At 37.5% G+C, this 17,416-nt stretch overlaps 1 protein-coding gene across 4 annotated transcripts in view; it reads left to right on the top strand.

The window, feature by feature from the left end:
* LOC111871969 overlaps positions 1-17,416 on the top strand; it is a 42,577-nt gene that overhangs the window by 11,165 nt on the left and 13,996 nt on the right. For 3 of the 4 annotated variants that reach the window (XM_033754525.1, XM_033754517.1, XM_023865416.2), the window contains exons 5-10: positions 2,168-2,266; positions 4,099-5,244; positions 10,411-10,650; positions 11,518-11,663; positions 12,701-12,822; positions 15,607-15,825. In XM_033754525.1, the coding sequence (XP_033610416.1) occupies positions 2,168-2,266; positions 4,099-5,244; positions 10,411-10,650; positions 11,518-11,663; positions 12,701-12,822; positions 15,607-15,825 (1,972 nt within the window). The remainder of the gene's footprint in view (positions 1-2,167; positions 2,267-4,098; positions 5,245-10,410; positions 10,651-11,517; positions 11,664-12,700; positions 12,823-15,606; positions 15,826-17,416) is intronic. The other variant, XM_033754521.1, reaches the window with a different exon arrangement.

Below are 17,416 nucleotides of genomic sequence, written 5' to 3' on the forward strand. Positions count from 1 at the left end.
TCAACTCTCGATTATCCGGGATAATGGTGGGGATGGAAATCACGATTAATCGAAAACCCGGTTAAGACAAATTTTATTAAAAGTAGTACTGTAATACTGTACCTTCATAATACTATAGGCCTACCTGTATTTAAATTTATTCAACCTCATTTTTATATCATCTCATGGCCTATTTAATACTTCTTTTTACATTACACTGGAGTATGAATTAGTTATTTCAATCCAGTGTTCAACAACATCCAACACTTTTTACGAATATTCACACTTAACACTTAAAAAAATTAATGTTGTCATTTGCTTTTTCGCAGCATTTTCCTTTTTACGGATATCCGTACAAAACCTACATAATATTAGCTTGTCACTTAATAAACTGTTCTCTTCACTCTCAAGATAGTCTAGTAAGGATTCCAAATGATTAAGAGCAGCACCATGTCATATTTTCTCACTAGCAGCACTGTCCACCTCTTCCTCATTCTCACTTTCTTCCCGCTCTTCTGGCTGCTCCCCCACTGAACTTACAATTTCGTCACTGCTCGACATTTCGAAGCCCGGTTCACACGAGTTTCTGTTGAATACTTAACACAACATGCTTCCTTTTACACCCTGACATTTTGCTAACGCACTTGAAGACTGATACAAAGAGACTAACTGGGGCGGTGTATTTGTCCTTGAAACTTTCCACAATTCCTTGCATTCTTTCACCCCTACCCTAGAACATTGTGTTAGCATAACGGGACCAAAAAATGCAGAGCTCGGTTCACACTAGTGCGAAAATAGTGTTGCAACTCACCATGTGAAACAAAACCGAATGAATATTAAACAACATATAGGCCTCAAAAAAGCCCCGTTTAAGCCGCAAACTGATTTATTTGCCCCCGGATAATCGAGAGTTGAGTGTATTATTATTGTGTCACATTGTGTCTTTGTCTGTGTGCATTTGTTTCTGTATCTTTATTCATGCTCACTTTGTAATTAATGTAGACTATCATATTTTGTATTGTTTTTTAATTAATGTTGTGTATTTCGATTTCTTTGTGCTAACTTTGTAATTGGCCTCTGTGCTGTTAAGTTTGCACATAAATAAACAGGAATTGAATTGAATTATTATCTGGAATAGGGGATTTTAAATCTCCCAGTACTGAGGAGCTAGTGGATGTATTTTAACATGAACTGAAAGAATGCAGTTTCAAGTTAAATATTGAACATACATGTTTGGTCTAATATATGTGCAGTTATAAGCATTGTGTAAGAGTTTATTAAAGATGTATAATGTAAGAAATGTTCAGTTACATTATTCTGGTACAGTTTGTTTTAAACCTAATATTTTGGTTGAGTTGTCAGCACTCCTTTGCATTCAGGAGGTGCTGGGTGCAAATTTCAGCCTTCAGACAGGTTGTCTTAACTTGTGTTCATGTATTTTCTAAGCCACTGTAAGAAAATGCCAGGCTAGTGCCCTAAATTAGGCCATGACAGCATCCTTCAACATTGCTAACAATTTGTTATTCACAAATCATCCGTTTATTTGGACTTGTTATTCTTCTTAGTCAGGAATATCATTAAATACACTAGTCACAGAATATGTCATCATGTCACCATCTGTTTCTGTTTCTTCTATCAAGTTTTATAGGTAGTGGATCAGAGTCTTTGGTTTCTACACACAGTTTACACCTTGCCTCATAAATCTCTCAATTTATTTATCACATGATGATTAAGTATACTGTCACTTCCAGAATGCACAATTTCTAAATAAGACACAGAGTCTGAAATCATCGTTGTGATAGTTACTGAAAGGCCTTTAAATGTCTAATGAATTAATTTCTCCATATAAGAGTGTTTTCATACATTGTGTATCGCACTTGAAGTTCTCAAAACAGTGAATATTAAAGATTGTATTTGGGGGAGGGAGGAGTTGGATGAGATGCTATGTAGTCTGGCAGATAACTGCCAGTGTTTCAGAGGAACCTGCTGCTTCTATTTTCAGGGTAGAAGAAGTTTTCTGCCCTGAAGAAGAAAGCAACAGGTTTCACTAAAATTTTGGTACATACCTACCAAACTACATAGCATCACATCCCAGAAGACATTGATCTTAATACATAATGTGTATTGAAAAGAAACAATTTTTTGTTTCATTAGGTTAAAGCCATAATTATATCACTTAATAAGGCAGCTTTTTTTGAAGGTCGTAGTGAAGAAGAGGATGAAGAAGATACATCCATATATCAAGCTGTCCTCTCACCAGACTGTCAAGATGTCCGACTTAAGAAAGGTTAGTGAATGAGCGTTTTGTTTGCAAATGGGACTATTCCTTCTGTGAATAAGTTTTAAATAATTCTCTCCTTTGCATTGCAGTTTAAATTGAGTTCATTTTCTGAAATAAGAGGCTAACTGGATATTCTCCTAGGCTGTATTTATATCAGACATATTATTTGTCCTGTCATAGTGATGAAGAAATACTTGGTAAAACTCTTCATTCATAAACCGATGTATTTTGATGTGAACTACAACCTAATGAAGAGCTGAAAAGTAGTGTTTGTAAAATAAGAACTAAATCATCCCTATTTGGTATATTGTTGTGGCTCTTGAAAGTTTTAATAAAGTTTTGTATGCCTTGTGATTGAGGCGACTGAATTGATGTGCTCTATTTGTGGGGATATAAGTTAAAAAAAATAAGCGGCTTTATTTCACAGAACACAGCAATTCTTGTGTAATCCAACTTTTTGAATACATTTCGATTTTTCACAGGGGAAGGAAATTATTGGAAACAATGGAAAATCCAAGCACTCATGCTTAATTACACAGTCCAGATTAAAACTTACCATTACACAAAGTGTAGTAAATTGTGAGGTATTAGATAAAACTATGTACTTATATATTAACATGTGGCCCAAACAATTATGAGGACAACTTCTGTGGCTGTTTTTTTTTTTTTCAAGGTTTAAACAAAAATGAAAATTAGAACCAAAAAAAATCACATTTTAATTTCTGGCAACCATTTGTAGGTGGTGTTTTCAAAATGGTGTAAAACGATCCATGTTGAGTTAACACCATTATATAAATTTATCTGCTTAAGAATCCAGGTGATGATGTGTAATGCCTTAGTGCTTCATGTTATGTAATATGCATGATCCCTACATCCATTCCATGTTTTTGGTGTCCATGCCAGTTGCTCAGTCAATGAACTTGTACTTGTGGTTGACTTTTAAATACTTAAAACTTACTTTCTTGAATCACCTGTTGGTACAACAAAATCTATTGCAAAGCAGGAAGTATATGACATTATTACTGCTTAAGATATTCTAATTACAGTGGATGAAAAATCACAGCAGCATCGTTTCTATAAAATGAGTTGTGTATGTGTATCTGTTATCATAGTCGTTTCAAGAAACACTTTTTTTTTAATGCACAATGAAACACACTTGAAGACATAATGATTCAAAAGATTTTAGCAATTTTACATGGAACTCCTGGAGAATGGATTTATGTCATGCATGTAATTAGAAACAGTAGTATATGTTAGTATTTATGGTTTATATTATAATTTAATATTAATATATGTGGTTTTAGATGTACTTGTAAGTATGGAGATTTATTACATGCTGATGGTTAAGCTAGTGTATAGATTTTTCACAAAAATTATGCTTGAATGCTAGTTGTATGTATTTCATTTATTGTGCCGGTTTGCTTACTTTTAATAAGCTTCATTAATTCCACACTGCATCATTGTCATGTGCACTGTGTAGAATATTCTAAAAGCTGTTGCAACTTGAGATGTACGGTGATATATGGATAATGTCACATACATGGGTTGGGTAATCGCAACTAATATATTCATGCATAATGATGTTTCTTTCCAAAAATAAGGGGTACTATGAGCAGTTGTTGATACAGTGTGTTCTTGTTTATTCCACTAAATATAAAAATTTTAAAATGAAATCTTGTTTTACAGAGAATCCTTNTGCCTTAATATGTATATATACATGTTAAGTTACATTATAACTGTATTAATCTTAAATATTTAATTTTTATTATTATTTTCTTGTACTCTTGAAATGTTTGTCTTATTTATGTTCTTTTTCTTTTTGTGTTTATACATTGTAGAACATTCTGAAGAAATTATCAGTATAATTAGTGAGCCACGCTTACCTTTTGAAAATACATCATCACATTCTCAAGATGAATTTCCAGCTGGTGGAAATAAAGGAGAAGATTTAATGGGTGTGAATGGAAATGATAACAAAACATCTGAACATTCAGATAGCTTGAAATATAGGTTACGTCGAGTATTGACTCCAAATCCTGAGGATGCTGTGTTGCCAAATTTATATGGAAACAGAGCTGCTATTCAAGTTCTTCCTGACACCTTACCCCAGGCACCACCAAATGCATCGTTACATCTTACAAAAGCTGTTTCATCTCATGACTTAAAAATTCTGGCTTCTCGTCAGAACAACAGTGGAACAAATGTAAATATGAAGAGCCAGTCTGAGTTAGATCTTAGAATGTCCAGTGATTTTAATAATGATTCTGTTACAGAGGATTCAGGTTTTATTTTCGAACGTCGTGATTCAAAACGTTTAGCAAAAAGGGACTTTGGTGGGCGTGTTGTGGAGGGATTGTTTGTGGAAAGCCCTCTGATCAGAGATGAGTCTAGTGTTGGTAAGTCAGGACTTCGGAAGATAGCATTGTCTCAAAGCCTGAAAAATATGGATAGCCCCACAGGTGAAGATCCACTTATTCCAGACGAAAATTCACCCAGTTTATCTTTGACACAAGACAAACAAGATTCAGTAGCAAAATTAGAAGAGGGGCTTAACTGTACTAATTTCAATATAAGCACAGCTTCCGAGAGAATATCCCAAGCATCAGCTATACCAAACAAGATGGTAACATCTGTAGATATACACAATGAACAGAGAGAGCGTGATACTGAAAACCGACCAGAAAATGGCACTTATCAGCCAGTTCCTAAAGTACGTACCAAACCTCTTACAAAAACATGCAGTACTCCAGTTTCTTCTAAGAACCAGCCCTTTAAAAGTCCTCCATGTCCGAAACCTCGACGGAAATGGCAGAGTTTATCAGAATCTAATGCAAACATTTGTAGTAATAACAGCAAGGACATTGAAAGTGTGGAGTTCCCCAGAGGACCTGTGGTGCTGCTGGATCCCATTGCTCTGCAACATCAGACATCAAGTAGAGGAGCTCCTAATATCAACCCTGATGGTTCAGTGGACATCCGTCAAGGTTGGTCATTGATCCATCCTCGGTGGTGAAATATGGGATCTTTGCATCTTGAAATGTTTGAAATCATGATTTCTGTATGAGCGAAATGGTACAGGGATGAAATCTTATTCCATTTAATTCTGTGTGGGCATATGGTGTTTGTAACAGGCTTTATGTACCCCATTTGCTTCTTTTTCAATTTCAACTTCTGGAGGAATGAAAATGGAAGTAGTGGAATGAGCTTTCCATTTATGCAGAAGTTCTTTAACTCATCCTTTATGCTTAGGATTATAAAAACACTAAAATCTTTTTGAACATCTTTGTACAAATAATTTAGCAGCATTGTAACAATGATCGCCCTTTTCCTAACATGAATACTAATGTAAATACTGTGTGTTGAATAATGGCACATTGATTTTCAATCTCTATGCTTTTTCCATGGCTTAATGTTGAATTTATTTATTTGTAAGTACAGTTAGTAGTTAATAATATTGTACTGAAAGTTAAGCATTGACCTATTTGTTATTTTAATTTAGGTTATGGTATGCAAGTACTTGGCTCTTGAGGTGTATGCTTCTTCATTTTGCTTGCAACAGCATGTCTGCTTTTATACTTATAGCATCGGCATTATTTATAACTACAAAGAAAGATAGTGTTATGTATGTGATTTATTCTTCTTAAAATAGTGCATGTATTATCCCTCTGGGAGAAAGGGGGAGAGCATATGCAGACTGTTCACAGAAAAATTATATTTAGTAGTGCTGATTTTACAGTGTAATAAATTCTCTTGCTTGCCAATATTTTGTGACCAGTTTAATGATTGTTGGATTTTGAACCAAATAAAAATATTTTATGTCAGTGTGCATCACACATGAGTTTTATGTCATGACCAACTCTATGGAGCAGCGCCCTTTTTGAGAAAATACTCGTTACTGAGCTGGTCAAGAAATTCTGTGCCTTTTATGGAACCCACTTGTTCATTAATTTCTACACAAGAATCTTACACTGAATCTTGTCCAGAGCTAGTTGAATCAAACCCACACCCTTTCATCTGATTTCCTTAAGATCCATTTTAATGTGTTTTGGTATATGCCTGGGTCGACCTAGTGGTATTTTCCTTTTAGATTAATCTACCCCTTTAACTACAGTACCTATTACAGCTGACTGGTATGTACTTCGTCTGACAATAAAGTTTGCAAAATCATTGTGGTAAAAGTGCTGTATACCTTATTGCTGAATATCACTGTGGTCACCTTCAAAGTACTCCCCTTGGGCATCTATGAACCGATGCCAGCACCTAGTCCACCCTTCAAGACCCTGTGTCCCACCTGATCTGTACTTCCATTAAATCTAACTTATATTTTGATATTTGTTTCACAACTGCCATGTGCAAACCTGCCCTATACAGACTTCTTACATTCCACATACCATATTTCATGCTCATTTTTCTTAGCTTAGGTCGTTTATCCAGAGAATCCCTCCAGGTGTGAGGCCCTTTGTGACATTTCATAAGAAGTTTTTTTTTTTTTATGGTGAGGAGTTATTGCCTGACACCCAACCTCCAAGCTGGATGTCCACCCCTTTTCAGCTGTCTGCGACTGCTTATTCATTATATTCGCAATTACCCTCCATGTCTGGAGGCTGTCTCCTCCATCTACAACCGGAGGACATGCCATGCCCTGATGGCAAGGGACCCACATAACATGGGTGGAACACTTGAGCTAAATGGATTTAAGTGTCAGCATGTTAGTTATTTGACAAACTTGTATTGATTGTGAGTACTACTTAGGGGTGACATTTACCTAATTTTGAAACACTGTTTTGAGCAGTCATCATTTTTGGTGGCACCATGATAAGATGAAATGATAACAGCTACGGACTTAATTATATATGTATATGTTGAGTAAAATTTTAATTAGAAATATTAAATAAATTATAGAAAATTTATAAATTAAGCCTGTAAATTTTCCAGTTGATTTTTGCAAGCCAGAAGGTTGCGGGTTCAAGTCCTGATGAGGTCATTGGATTTTTTTTTTAAATTGACCTAATCCTTCCAGCTGCACTATGGCCATGGGGTTCACTCAGCCTCTGACAGAAATGAGTGCCAGGAATTAATTAAATAATTTTCCTGAGGAATAAAGCACAGCTGGCATGTAAGGCTGACAACCTTACCGCCATCTTTGAGCTGATTGTCTAGATAATGTGGGACCCTCAACGTCTCACAACTCTATGGGCCTTCACAGCCTGGTACAGGGATAGCTTTACTTTACTTTTAGTTGATTTTTGCAAGTTCAGACTCTACAGTATGAAGATGCTTGGTGTTTCAGCATGTGCACAGTATTGTCATTTTTTTAACTTATGTGTAATGTAATAACTTCTATGTTATGATTGCAGAAACATTCCATTCAAACTACATTTTTATCAAAACTGTGATTTCAGTCCGCAAGCAAACTATAGCGACCGTCGCTTCTTGTGTGAATAAAGTTAATTTGGTGATATAACATTTTTTGTTTTGTTTTGTTTTCACAGTAAGTTTTAAATTGGAATCAGTTTTTTGTGATTCAGGAGTGAAATGTTATCACGTTGAAACAGTAACTGTTTTACTTGTATGTGTACAGACGTGTTGTAGTCAAACTTCAGTGGTTCTGCTGAAGTGAGAAAGCATTTCATGGCTGCAGGTGTGTAAAAGGTATCATGAGGATAACAATGGTAGTTTTATATGTGGCCTCAGATTTTCCTTCTAGTTGTCTGGTGTAGTGGGAACACTATAGACTTGCATGTGGGGGTGCTTAGTTCAAATCTCAGCTTGGTTGTTAGCTATCATGGCTGAGGTTTCTCATGGCTATTATCATTCCTTTGAAGAAAGTGCCAGGATAACATCCCAGTTAAGCAATATTGCTTTCTTCAAAGTTCTTTAAATTTTATTATTCACCAATCTTTCTACTATCCAGTGCTCTGTAATATGGGCTGCTGACAATGCTGTAAGATTTTTGTTATTGATGGTAAAGCCAGGTTCTGCCAAGTGACTGCTGTTGTTCAGGTATCAAGTAGGTGTGTTAAGACAGTAAATCCACATTCAGTTTTAAGTGTGAATGTGCATGTCTTTATTTGTATGTTGTTATTCACTTGAAGAGGTGAAAACAAGTGTACATGTTATACATGATTGGTGGCTTGGGAATCAATTTTATTCTTAAATTAACAAATTAATAATTGAAGACATTAATAATTATTATATTAAGCAGAAACATTTTGCTGTTTTTTAGCATGATGGTCTGTATTGTCAACCAGATTATAACAAAGATTGTGAGTTTTGAACTTTTAGAAAGTATGTAATATCTTGTGATGTAACCACTTAAGGTCAGACTTCATCTGGTTATTCATGTCTGCCAATTGTGCTTAACTTTGTAAATGTGTCAGGTAAAGGGGTTTATCATATAAGATGCATAAAAATCGTTTATCTTTCAAACCTTGAGAAAATTTGGGACTCCATTAGTCATGAATTTATTTGGCAGGGGTAAGAAATTTTTTTCTCTTCTCCACACTGTTCAGCCTGATTGTGGGGCCCACCCAGCCTCCTCTTCATTGGATAACAGTAACTTCTCCCTGGGCAGAAAGTGTCCAGAGTGTGAAGCTGACAAATCACTTCCCTTTAGTACTGAGGTTAAAATACATGAAGCTATATCTCCACTCTATACCTCTTCGTGGCATGATGCTTAAGTAAGGACATGGAAAATTTTGCCCTTTACGATAAATGATACAAACTCCGTCCCAAGTGCAAACAATATATATTATGTGTCTTTGATCTTGTTCTCTTCTACACTACATGTTTCGGCCTCTAACGGCCATCATCAGGTGTATACTCTTACGTTGCTGCCACACTGAACCCAGTCTAAAATTTAACATTTAAAAAACACATTGTTATTTTCTTCGTTATTATCAACATCTACCTCGTTGATATCTGTCTGGTATGTATATTATTTTGCACACGTCAATTTTGATTTTCCTGTAGTAGCACTATAAAATCTTTAGTTATAATTTTCTGTAAATTTTGAATTTAAATTTAAAATTTAAAATTGTAGGGTTACTCTCCCTGTGTCTAAAGTGCTGCAGCAGCTAGTTCTTGTTTCCACACTGTACAGGTGTTATTCTGTGTAGTCTTCCTGTGTGCGTGCCGCTGCTTGTCTTTACTACGTGTCTTTCTGTGTAGTCGTCCTGTGTCCTTCCTGTCTTCCTTAAATTTTAAATTTAAAATTTAGAGAAAATTATAAGGGATATTAAAATTATAACTAAAGATTTTATAGTGCTACTACAGGAAAATCAAAATTGACGTGTGCAAAATAATATACATACCAGACAGATATCAACGAGGTAGATGTTGATAATAACGAAGAAAATAACAATGTGTTTTTTAAATGTTAAATTTTAGACTAGGTTCAGTGTGGCAGCAACGTAAGAGTATACACCTGATGATGGCCGTTAGAGGCCGAAACATGTAGTGTAGAAGAGAACAAGATCAAAGACACATAATATATATTGTTTGCACTTGGGACGGAGTTTGTATCATTTATCGTGTAGAGTGCAACAGGATGCTTAAATATAATATTTGCCCTTTACCTTTATCCCTGTAGATTAAGAAGTAGCTTACATCAGTGTTGCTTTTCTTACTGAGGTGCTCACAGTGTTTATATTATTTTATGGCAACACAGTCCTCAAAGAACCATGCCCTCCTGTATGACAGATGCCCGTTATTCTCTATTATTTTCCGTCTTCCTCGATCTCTTCATTTTCAACTTTCATAAATTGTTCCTTACATCTTCCAGCCTTCTCAGTATGGCCCTTCACAAATTTCTTTTTCACTTTGGCTTACTTTAAAAACTTTTCTTACACGCCTTTGTTTGATATATTCTAATCACATGTTCAAAGCACTCCAGCCTTCTCCTGTAGTATCTGCCACCACATTGGGGGTTTTATATTGCTTAATTTCTATTGAATGGTGCTGATTTATACATGCAGTGTGGTTGGATCATGATGGGCTCATAAGTTATCTTAATATGGCATTTGTGTTGTATTGTGACATGAGTATAAAATTAAAGGGAAATTTATTATATGTGTTTCTGGTAGTTACTTCTTTTTCTGTTACATTAAATTTGTGATAAATAAAACTTGTTATGTTCACTCATTTCTTAGAACGCCCAGGAAGTTTAGTGGCTCCACAGCGTGGGGGCCGACGTAAGATCCGTGTAAGTGCTGACATTCTAACTGGCAATGGATCTGGTGGTGATACCACAGTCAATGGTGATGAATCTTCAGGTGAGAGCCACTTGTCGGACATGGATATGATGTCACCTGATGATGATCCAGACTTGGATGCACTTCTGTCACCTGACTTGGATACCCCTGATGAGATGGAGGACTCAATTATGGAACGTAAGTTTTCTTTAGGAGTGATGGAAAAGAAGAAGTGGCAATTATCTGTAGTTTTATTTGAGAAGGATTTTAGACTTACAAGACTCTTTCATGTAGTACTAGTGTATTATGGTGACATTTAAGATGATTATTTCCATACTCATCGTAATGCATTATAATCTACTTCCATAGGCAGCTGTGTTTCCAAGTGTAACTCATTTCTCACCAAAAGATAGCGTAACATTTTTTTCTCTTTTCACATGTTCTTCATCTACAGTTACCTGCTACAGTTCTGTTTTTGCAGTTATTGCAAGAATGGGATAGGTTGAAATTGGATTGATCAAGTATTAGGAAGTTAGAAGATCAGTCAAGATCGCCGTAAAAAAGGAATGAAATATTTGTCATCACTTGCTAGTAATGTGTGGAAATGCTGTTTGTCATCTCCTGCAATGCAGTATAATGTAATTAACATGACTGTTGTCTCCTCTCCTATGTACTTTTGAGCTTACTAGGATTCATTATTAATTTTATGCCATAATATTGAAATACTGAAGATGTATTTCATGAGGAGACCTGTGGCATACACCCTTTTGGGTTGTGAAAGAAGCCAAGAAATTATGAAAATACTGCAAATTCCACAATTACCAAGAATTTGTAGAACAACACAGGAGAACTTGTAGAGAACACGGTGACAGGATGAACTCTAGCAGGATGCCCCCCCCCCAAAAAAAAACACCTAAAATGTGAAGCAAGAAAAGGAATGTGTTTGATACCTTCTTGAATGTCTGTGAACCCATATTGAGAGAAGAGTCTTTGTCATCTCCTCTTCTCTTAACTATTTTCATTGTCTTGTGTAGGTATCATTAATTTGGTATATTGTTTGTACAGGATTAGGAGAACCTCCTCCAGCACGAGTTCCTATTCCAGAGTTGAGTGCAACAGAAGAGCGAGCTGAAGCTCGTAGTTGGCGCAACGTTCTCGTAGCTGGCTTGGAGCGTCGGATAGACATGAAAGTCATTGAACCTTACAAGAGGGTTAGTTTCACCATGTCTTTTAAGTTTGTTAGTGCCAATCAGAAAAGTACTCTGTTTGTATTGTAAAATCATTTAATTCATTATTTGTTTATCTGCTGCCCTTTCTGTAGGAGTTAGGATAGCTTAGTGTACTGATGGGCTGTAGGCTGGATGGCTGGGGTTTGATTCCTGCTAGGGGTAAGAGTTTTGTCTTCTTCACAGCATCCAGATCGGCTCTGGGGCCCATCAAGCTTCCTATCCAATGAGTACCAGGGGAAATTTCCCTAGGAGTAATGTGGTCGGAGCATGAAGCTGACCACTTACCTCCATCTAGTGCTGAGATGAAGAATGGTGGAGCTGTACCTCCACTCTCCCACTTGTCTTCAAGGCATCGTGCTTAATTAATTAAGCACAGGGACAGCTTTACCTTTACTGCCCTTTCTGTTCCTGTTAGCCTTAATCTTGTCAGACAGAATGATCCTTTGTGTCTCTGTAACAGACTGATGAATTTATATCGATCTGCTTATACTTTAAGCTGGAGTAAGTGTTTCATACATTTAAACATATTGACATAGATGTACAAGAGCATGGGGCACACAGTAGTGTAGTTCGTTGAGGCACTATGCTACAAGCCAAAAGGTTGCGGGATCGAATCCTGATGAGCTCATTGGATATTTTTCAATTTACCTAGTCTTTTCAGCCGCACTATGGTCCTGGGGTCGACTCAGCCTCTAACAGAAATGAGTACCAGGAGTATTCTTGGAATATTCTTTGGGGGTAAAGGGCGGCCGTCATGTAGGGCTGACAACCTTACCAGCATCTATGAGCCAATTGTCTAGAAAATGTGGGAACCTCAACATCTCACAACCCTATGGGCCTCCAGGGCCTGTTACAGGGATAGCTTTACTTTTACTTTTTTGTACCAGAGCACTCTAACTTAAACACAGATGCATGTCATTAGCCAGCAAGAGCAGAGTAAACATTAAGGCACTCTCATCATGCACATGTAATTTTAGCCACTGATTACATGCTATAATATTTTATTTTTCAAATTATAGGTGTTGTCCCACGGTGGGTATCTGTCAGCTGGGTCCCATAATGCAATCATTGTGTTCAGTGCTTGCTTCCTGCCAGATCGCAGCCGTGTGGACTATGATTATGTCATGGACAATCTTTTTTTGTAAGGAAATATGCATTATGTAGAAGTATGCATTGTTTATAATAATTAGAGGAAAATACCAAGTACACATAGAGCAGGGATTGTCAACTGTATGTGTGCAAGCATGTTTTGTGCCCTTTGAAGGGTTTTTGAGTACCCACACATAATAATTTCTTAACTGTTTGCTGATGGTTACAAAGTATTTGGTGCTTTGTTTCATTCTGGTCCGTCACACTAACAATATTACAAATGATGAAACAATTCCGTCCAGTGTGACTGTTGAAGCACACTACGAACAAACATTGGACGACAACAAGAACTACCTTCACAAGTTCGGCCCCGTTGAGAAAAACGAAAGGACAAGGGACACGAACCTATTCGGTTAAAGAATTTTAACTTAAATAACAAAAAGTTAAAAAAAAAAAACTTTAATGAATCAAGGACAGTTGCTGTAGTTGTAAGAAATTTGGATTTTGTATAAAGTGTATATTACAAATATTGTATATTTATGTATTTTAAAAATCAAAGTGCCCAATGTAATAGTAGTTTCTAAAAGTATTGCTGTTCCCTCTGATGATGGTCTACAGGGACCAAAACATGTTAGGGTGCTAAGAAGTGAAGTAATAAAAGCTTCAACAGTCACACTGGATGGACTTGTTTTATCATTTGTAAGTATTTGGTGATTTCTGCTGCATGAACCAGTTCTCTCCATTGCTAAGGAATTCTGAACATTTAGATTATGTTCAGACATCGATGGATTTGAGTGTAATATGTACAAGTGACCTTTACTTCTAAAATATCTTATTATTTTTGGAATGTTTTTTTTTTTGTGAGACTGTATGCTTAAATGATGTTTTAGAAAGAACTTTATGTGAATTTGCATAGCTATGTGTAATGTAGTTATTTTTATTTGCATCACTCCCTTATAGTAGCATTGTACAGTGGCTGGTATAAAGTATAAGCTTCTTATAATTGCCTGTTTTGTAAAAATGGTTGGTGACTCCTGACCTAGAGGATTTGGAAACAGGCAATTCAGTCCTACATAGTTCTTGGTGATGGTGACTGTGAATTGACAATGTAATTGACAAAATCTTGGATGAAACAATTTGCTTTGATGATTAGAAGATATAGAAGAATGAAATTATGCTAAAAGTTAGGAGAGGTCTTGAGTGAAATGATTTAATGTGTGAACTAAATTTTATGGAACTTGATATAAAAATTAGTGTAATATTTTGGGTCGTAACATGTGATATTAAGTGCAGAGAATGGCAGAGTATCTTATAACTATCTTGAGTTATTGGCAATCAACTGTTGAATGATAATTTACATGGTAACCTATGTACTTGTGACACCAGTGGACCACATACTTGTAACACAATGGAAGTAACTGTATTCACTAAGATTGTTTCCATTGTTTTATCTTTTAGTATGAGTGGTGTGTTCAAAAAGTATTGAACCTTCTTTTTTCCCGCATAAACCAATGAAGCGCGGGAGGCTCCCTTCGGTGGAGATGTCGAGGGGACTTTCATGCGCAGTCGTGAATTTTTTCCCGCCCGAAGAAAGTGTCAGTCGCTGGCAGTCGGCCTATGAGCGAGGACGTGTAGTGGGTGCTTGTCGGATTCCAGTAAGGTGTAAAATGACGGAACAACATGAGCAGCGATATTGCATCAAATTTTGCCAAAAGCTTGGCGATACCCAAGTGGAAACCATTTGCAAGATTCAACAGGCTTTCGGGGACGATGCCATGAGCAACTCATGGATAAAGGGGTGGTACAACTGCTTCAAAGATGGTCGCACATCGGTGGACAGCAAACCGCATTCAGGCAGACCCTCAACAAGCCGAAATGAGAATGTCATTGAGCAAGTGCGGACTTTGGTCATGGAAGACCGTCGTATCACAGTCCGAGAACTTGCAAACGAGATAGGGGTAAACATTGGATTGGTACATTCAATTTTGACCGAGGATTTGGGCATGAGGAGAGTGTCCGCAAAATTCGTACCGAAACTGCTAACAATGGAGCAGAAGCAACTCTGTCTGGAAAGCGCACAGGACATGCTGGACAATGTAAACAGTAACCCCAACTTTCTGAACACCGTGATCACATGCAATGAGTCATGGGTTTATGGGTTCGACCCGGAAACCAAGATGCAGTCGTCACAGTGGAAACATCCGACATCCCTGAGGCCAAAAAGAGCACGGCAGGTCCGCAGCAATGTCAAGGTCATGTTGGCCAATTTCTTCGACTCCCGTGGGGTTGTGCATCATGAGTACGCACCACAAGGCCAAACCATCACAAAGGAATACTACCAGGAGGTCCTTCATCGCCTTCATGATGCTTTGCGGTGCAAATGACCAGATCTGTGGGCAGCAAAAACTTGGCAGCTCCATCATGATAACGCACCCGCCCATTCTGCACATCTCATGTAGACTTTCGTCACCAAACACAACATCCCTGTGGTTTGTCAGGCTCCCTACTCCCCCGACATGGCTCCATGTGACTTTTGGCTATTTCCCAAGCTGAAAATGCCACTGAAAGGAACCCAATTTGAGTCAAGAGAAGACATCATGCGGAATGCGATGGCCTGGCTGATCACCATTCCAAAAGACGCATTCCACAAGTGTTTCCAACAATGGCGGAAGCCCTGGGAGAAGTGTGTGCATTACCAAGGAGACTACTTTGAAGAGGATTAGGATTTTGTACCTCCAAATCAATAAATGTATTTCTGCCGACCAAAGGTTCGATACTTTTTGAACACACCAAGTATTTAATAACTATAAGATCTCTCTTTTTAACTATATTTCAGCTATGTCCTCACTACTTTGGATGAGCTGATCACAGAAGATTATGTTTTGATCTACCTCCATGGTGCAACTTCAAGGAGTTGTATGCCCACTTTCTCATGGCTCAAACGGTGTTACCAGATGATTGATCGACGGCTTCGTAAGAATCTCAAAGGACTGTACCTTGTACATCCTACATTTTGGCTCAAAACTATTGTTATAATGACCCGCCCTTTCATTAGGTAAGTTCATTCTGTAGTCAGAATTAGGGATATTTGTGTTCTGCTTTGCTCTGCTAGAAGTGATCGAATCTTGGTTTATTTAATGATGCCTTTTCAGTTGCTTGTTTTATATAGCATAGACGGGTAGGATGGTTTAGGAGTGATGAATTTGAAAGGATGTGGAAAAAACCATGGCCAATTTTAAAGTATAGTTTTGGTATTCATATTGTGACGTGGATGGCGCAACGGGAAGCGGGGGTCATGTGAACTCTGCATTTCCTCGATTGACGTCACATACCACCAATCCTTCCACCAGTATGCAACGCTCGGTAACCCCCCCCCCGCCATAACATGCCAGAGGAGCAACTGCGCCAGGCAACCATTGCCACGGTGACGTAACAAGGAATACCGCGGTTACTACCCAGCCGTAAACAACTCCCCACAGCATTGCCAGCAACACCTGTAAGCACGGCAACTAGGCAACAAGGAAGCGAGGTGCTTTCCGCTGTCTGGCTTAGGGTTTATAAGAGAACTGCACTGCCTAAGGAATCAGTTAAAATGTAGCAGCCACTGAAGACTGTTGAAATATAGCAGCGGTCGCGGAAAGAAGACCCGAACGCGTGGTTAGAAGATCTTATGTGACAGTGTACGATAACTGAGAAGTCAGCAAGTGAAGACTTATTGTGTGACTTAAAGACTGTAGTACAGTTATATTGGAGTGTGTAATTAAGAGAGACTTGTATAGCTCCCGAGTTATAAATACATGAAGACTACTGAAGAGATTATTGTGTAGGTTGTAAAGTGTGTACTGTGTTATAAGTACTTGTAGTTAAAACTTGTAGGTTGTTAAATAAACCGATTAACAATCCGAACGGCGTCATCAGTAGCAAAACACGTTACAATATAAAAGAATTGAGGAAAACTACAAGAAAACCTCCAGTGAGGACAGCCAGCCTCTTAGCTGAGATTTGAACCTGGAACTTGCCAAAAACTGTGAAACCCCCATTTAAGGATTCTTTGAAAGTAGGGGATCTGAACACAGCTGAGAAAATGGAATTTAATAATGAGATGTTTTATTTTAGATCACTGAAATTGAACTTTAACCTTTATCCTACTGCCCTTTAAACTTAGGCTTTGTGAGCGGTACGGAATTATTTAAAGGGCCGCTCTTAGATATCCGTAAGAGCTGTAAGTTACTTACTAATTTTGCTCCTATTTCTGCTATTTCTGTGATAATCGAACGAAATAAACGCTGTTTTTTTCTCGAAAGAATATAGAATCAGATATTGTAATTTACAGATTGTATAAAACATGTTAAAATTTTTGCACTGACTCCAAAAAGAAATTTGCCAATTTTTTTCCTTCTCTGCGAGAATTCATACGTTTTGGACACCCCTGAATGTCATCTGCTGGATGGCGACATTAGTCCAAGTAACGGTAACAGACCGGATGTTGTGTCTAGAGACGTTATCGCAGTCTGTGACGAACTTCAACTGGAATGTGGTCAGTGGAAGAGAGATATAAACTCACGTGTTGTTTATAGATCTCTCCTAAACAATACGTATACTGTTCATCTACAGTTCAATGCTAGCATTCTTTATGCATGCGTTGC

Source organism: Cryptotermes secundus, unplaced genomic scaffold (assembly GCF_002891405.2).
Source record: "Cryptotermes secundus unplaced genomic scaffold, Csec_1.0 scaffold641, whole genome shotgun sequence".
In the NCBI taxonomy this organism is placed as follows: domain Eukaryota; kingdom Metazoa; phylum Arthropoda; class Insecta; order Blattodea; family Kalotermitidae; genus Cryptotermes; species Cryptotermes secundus.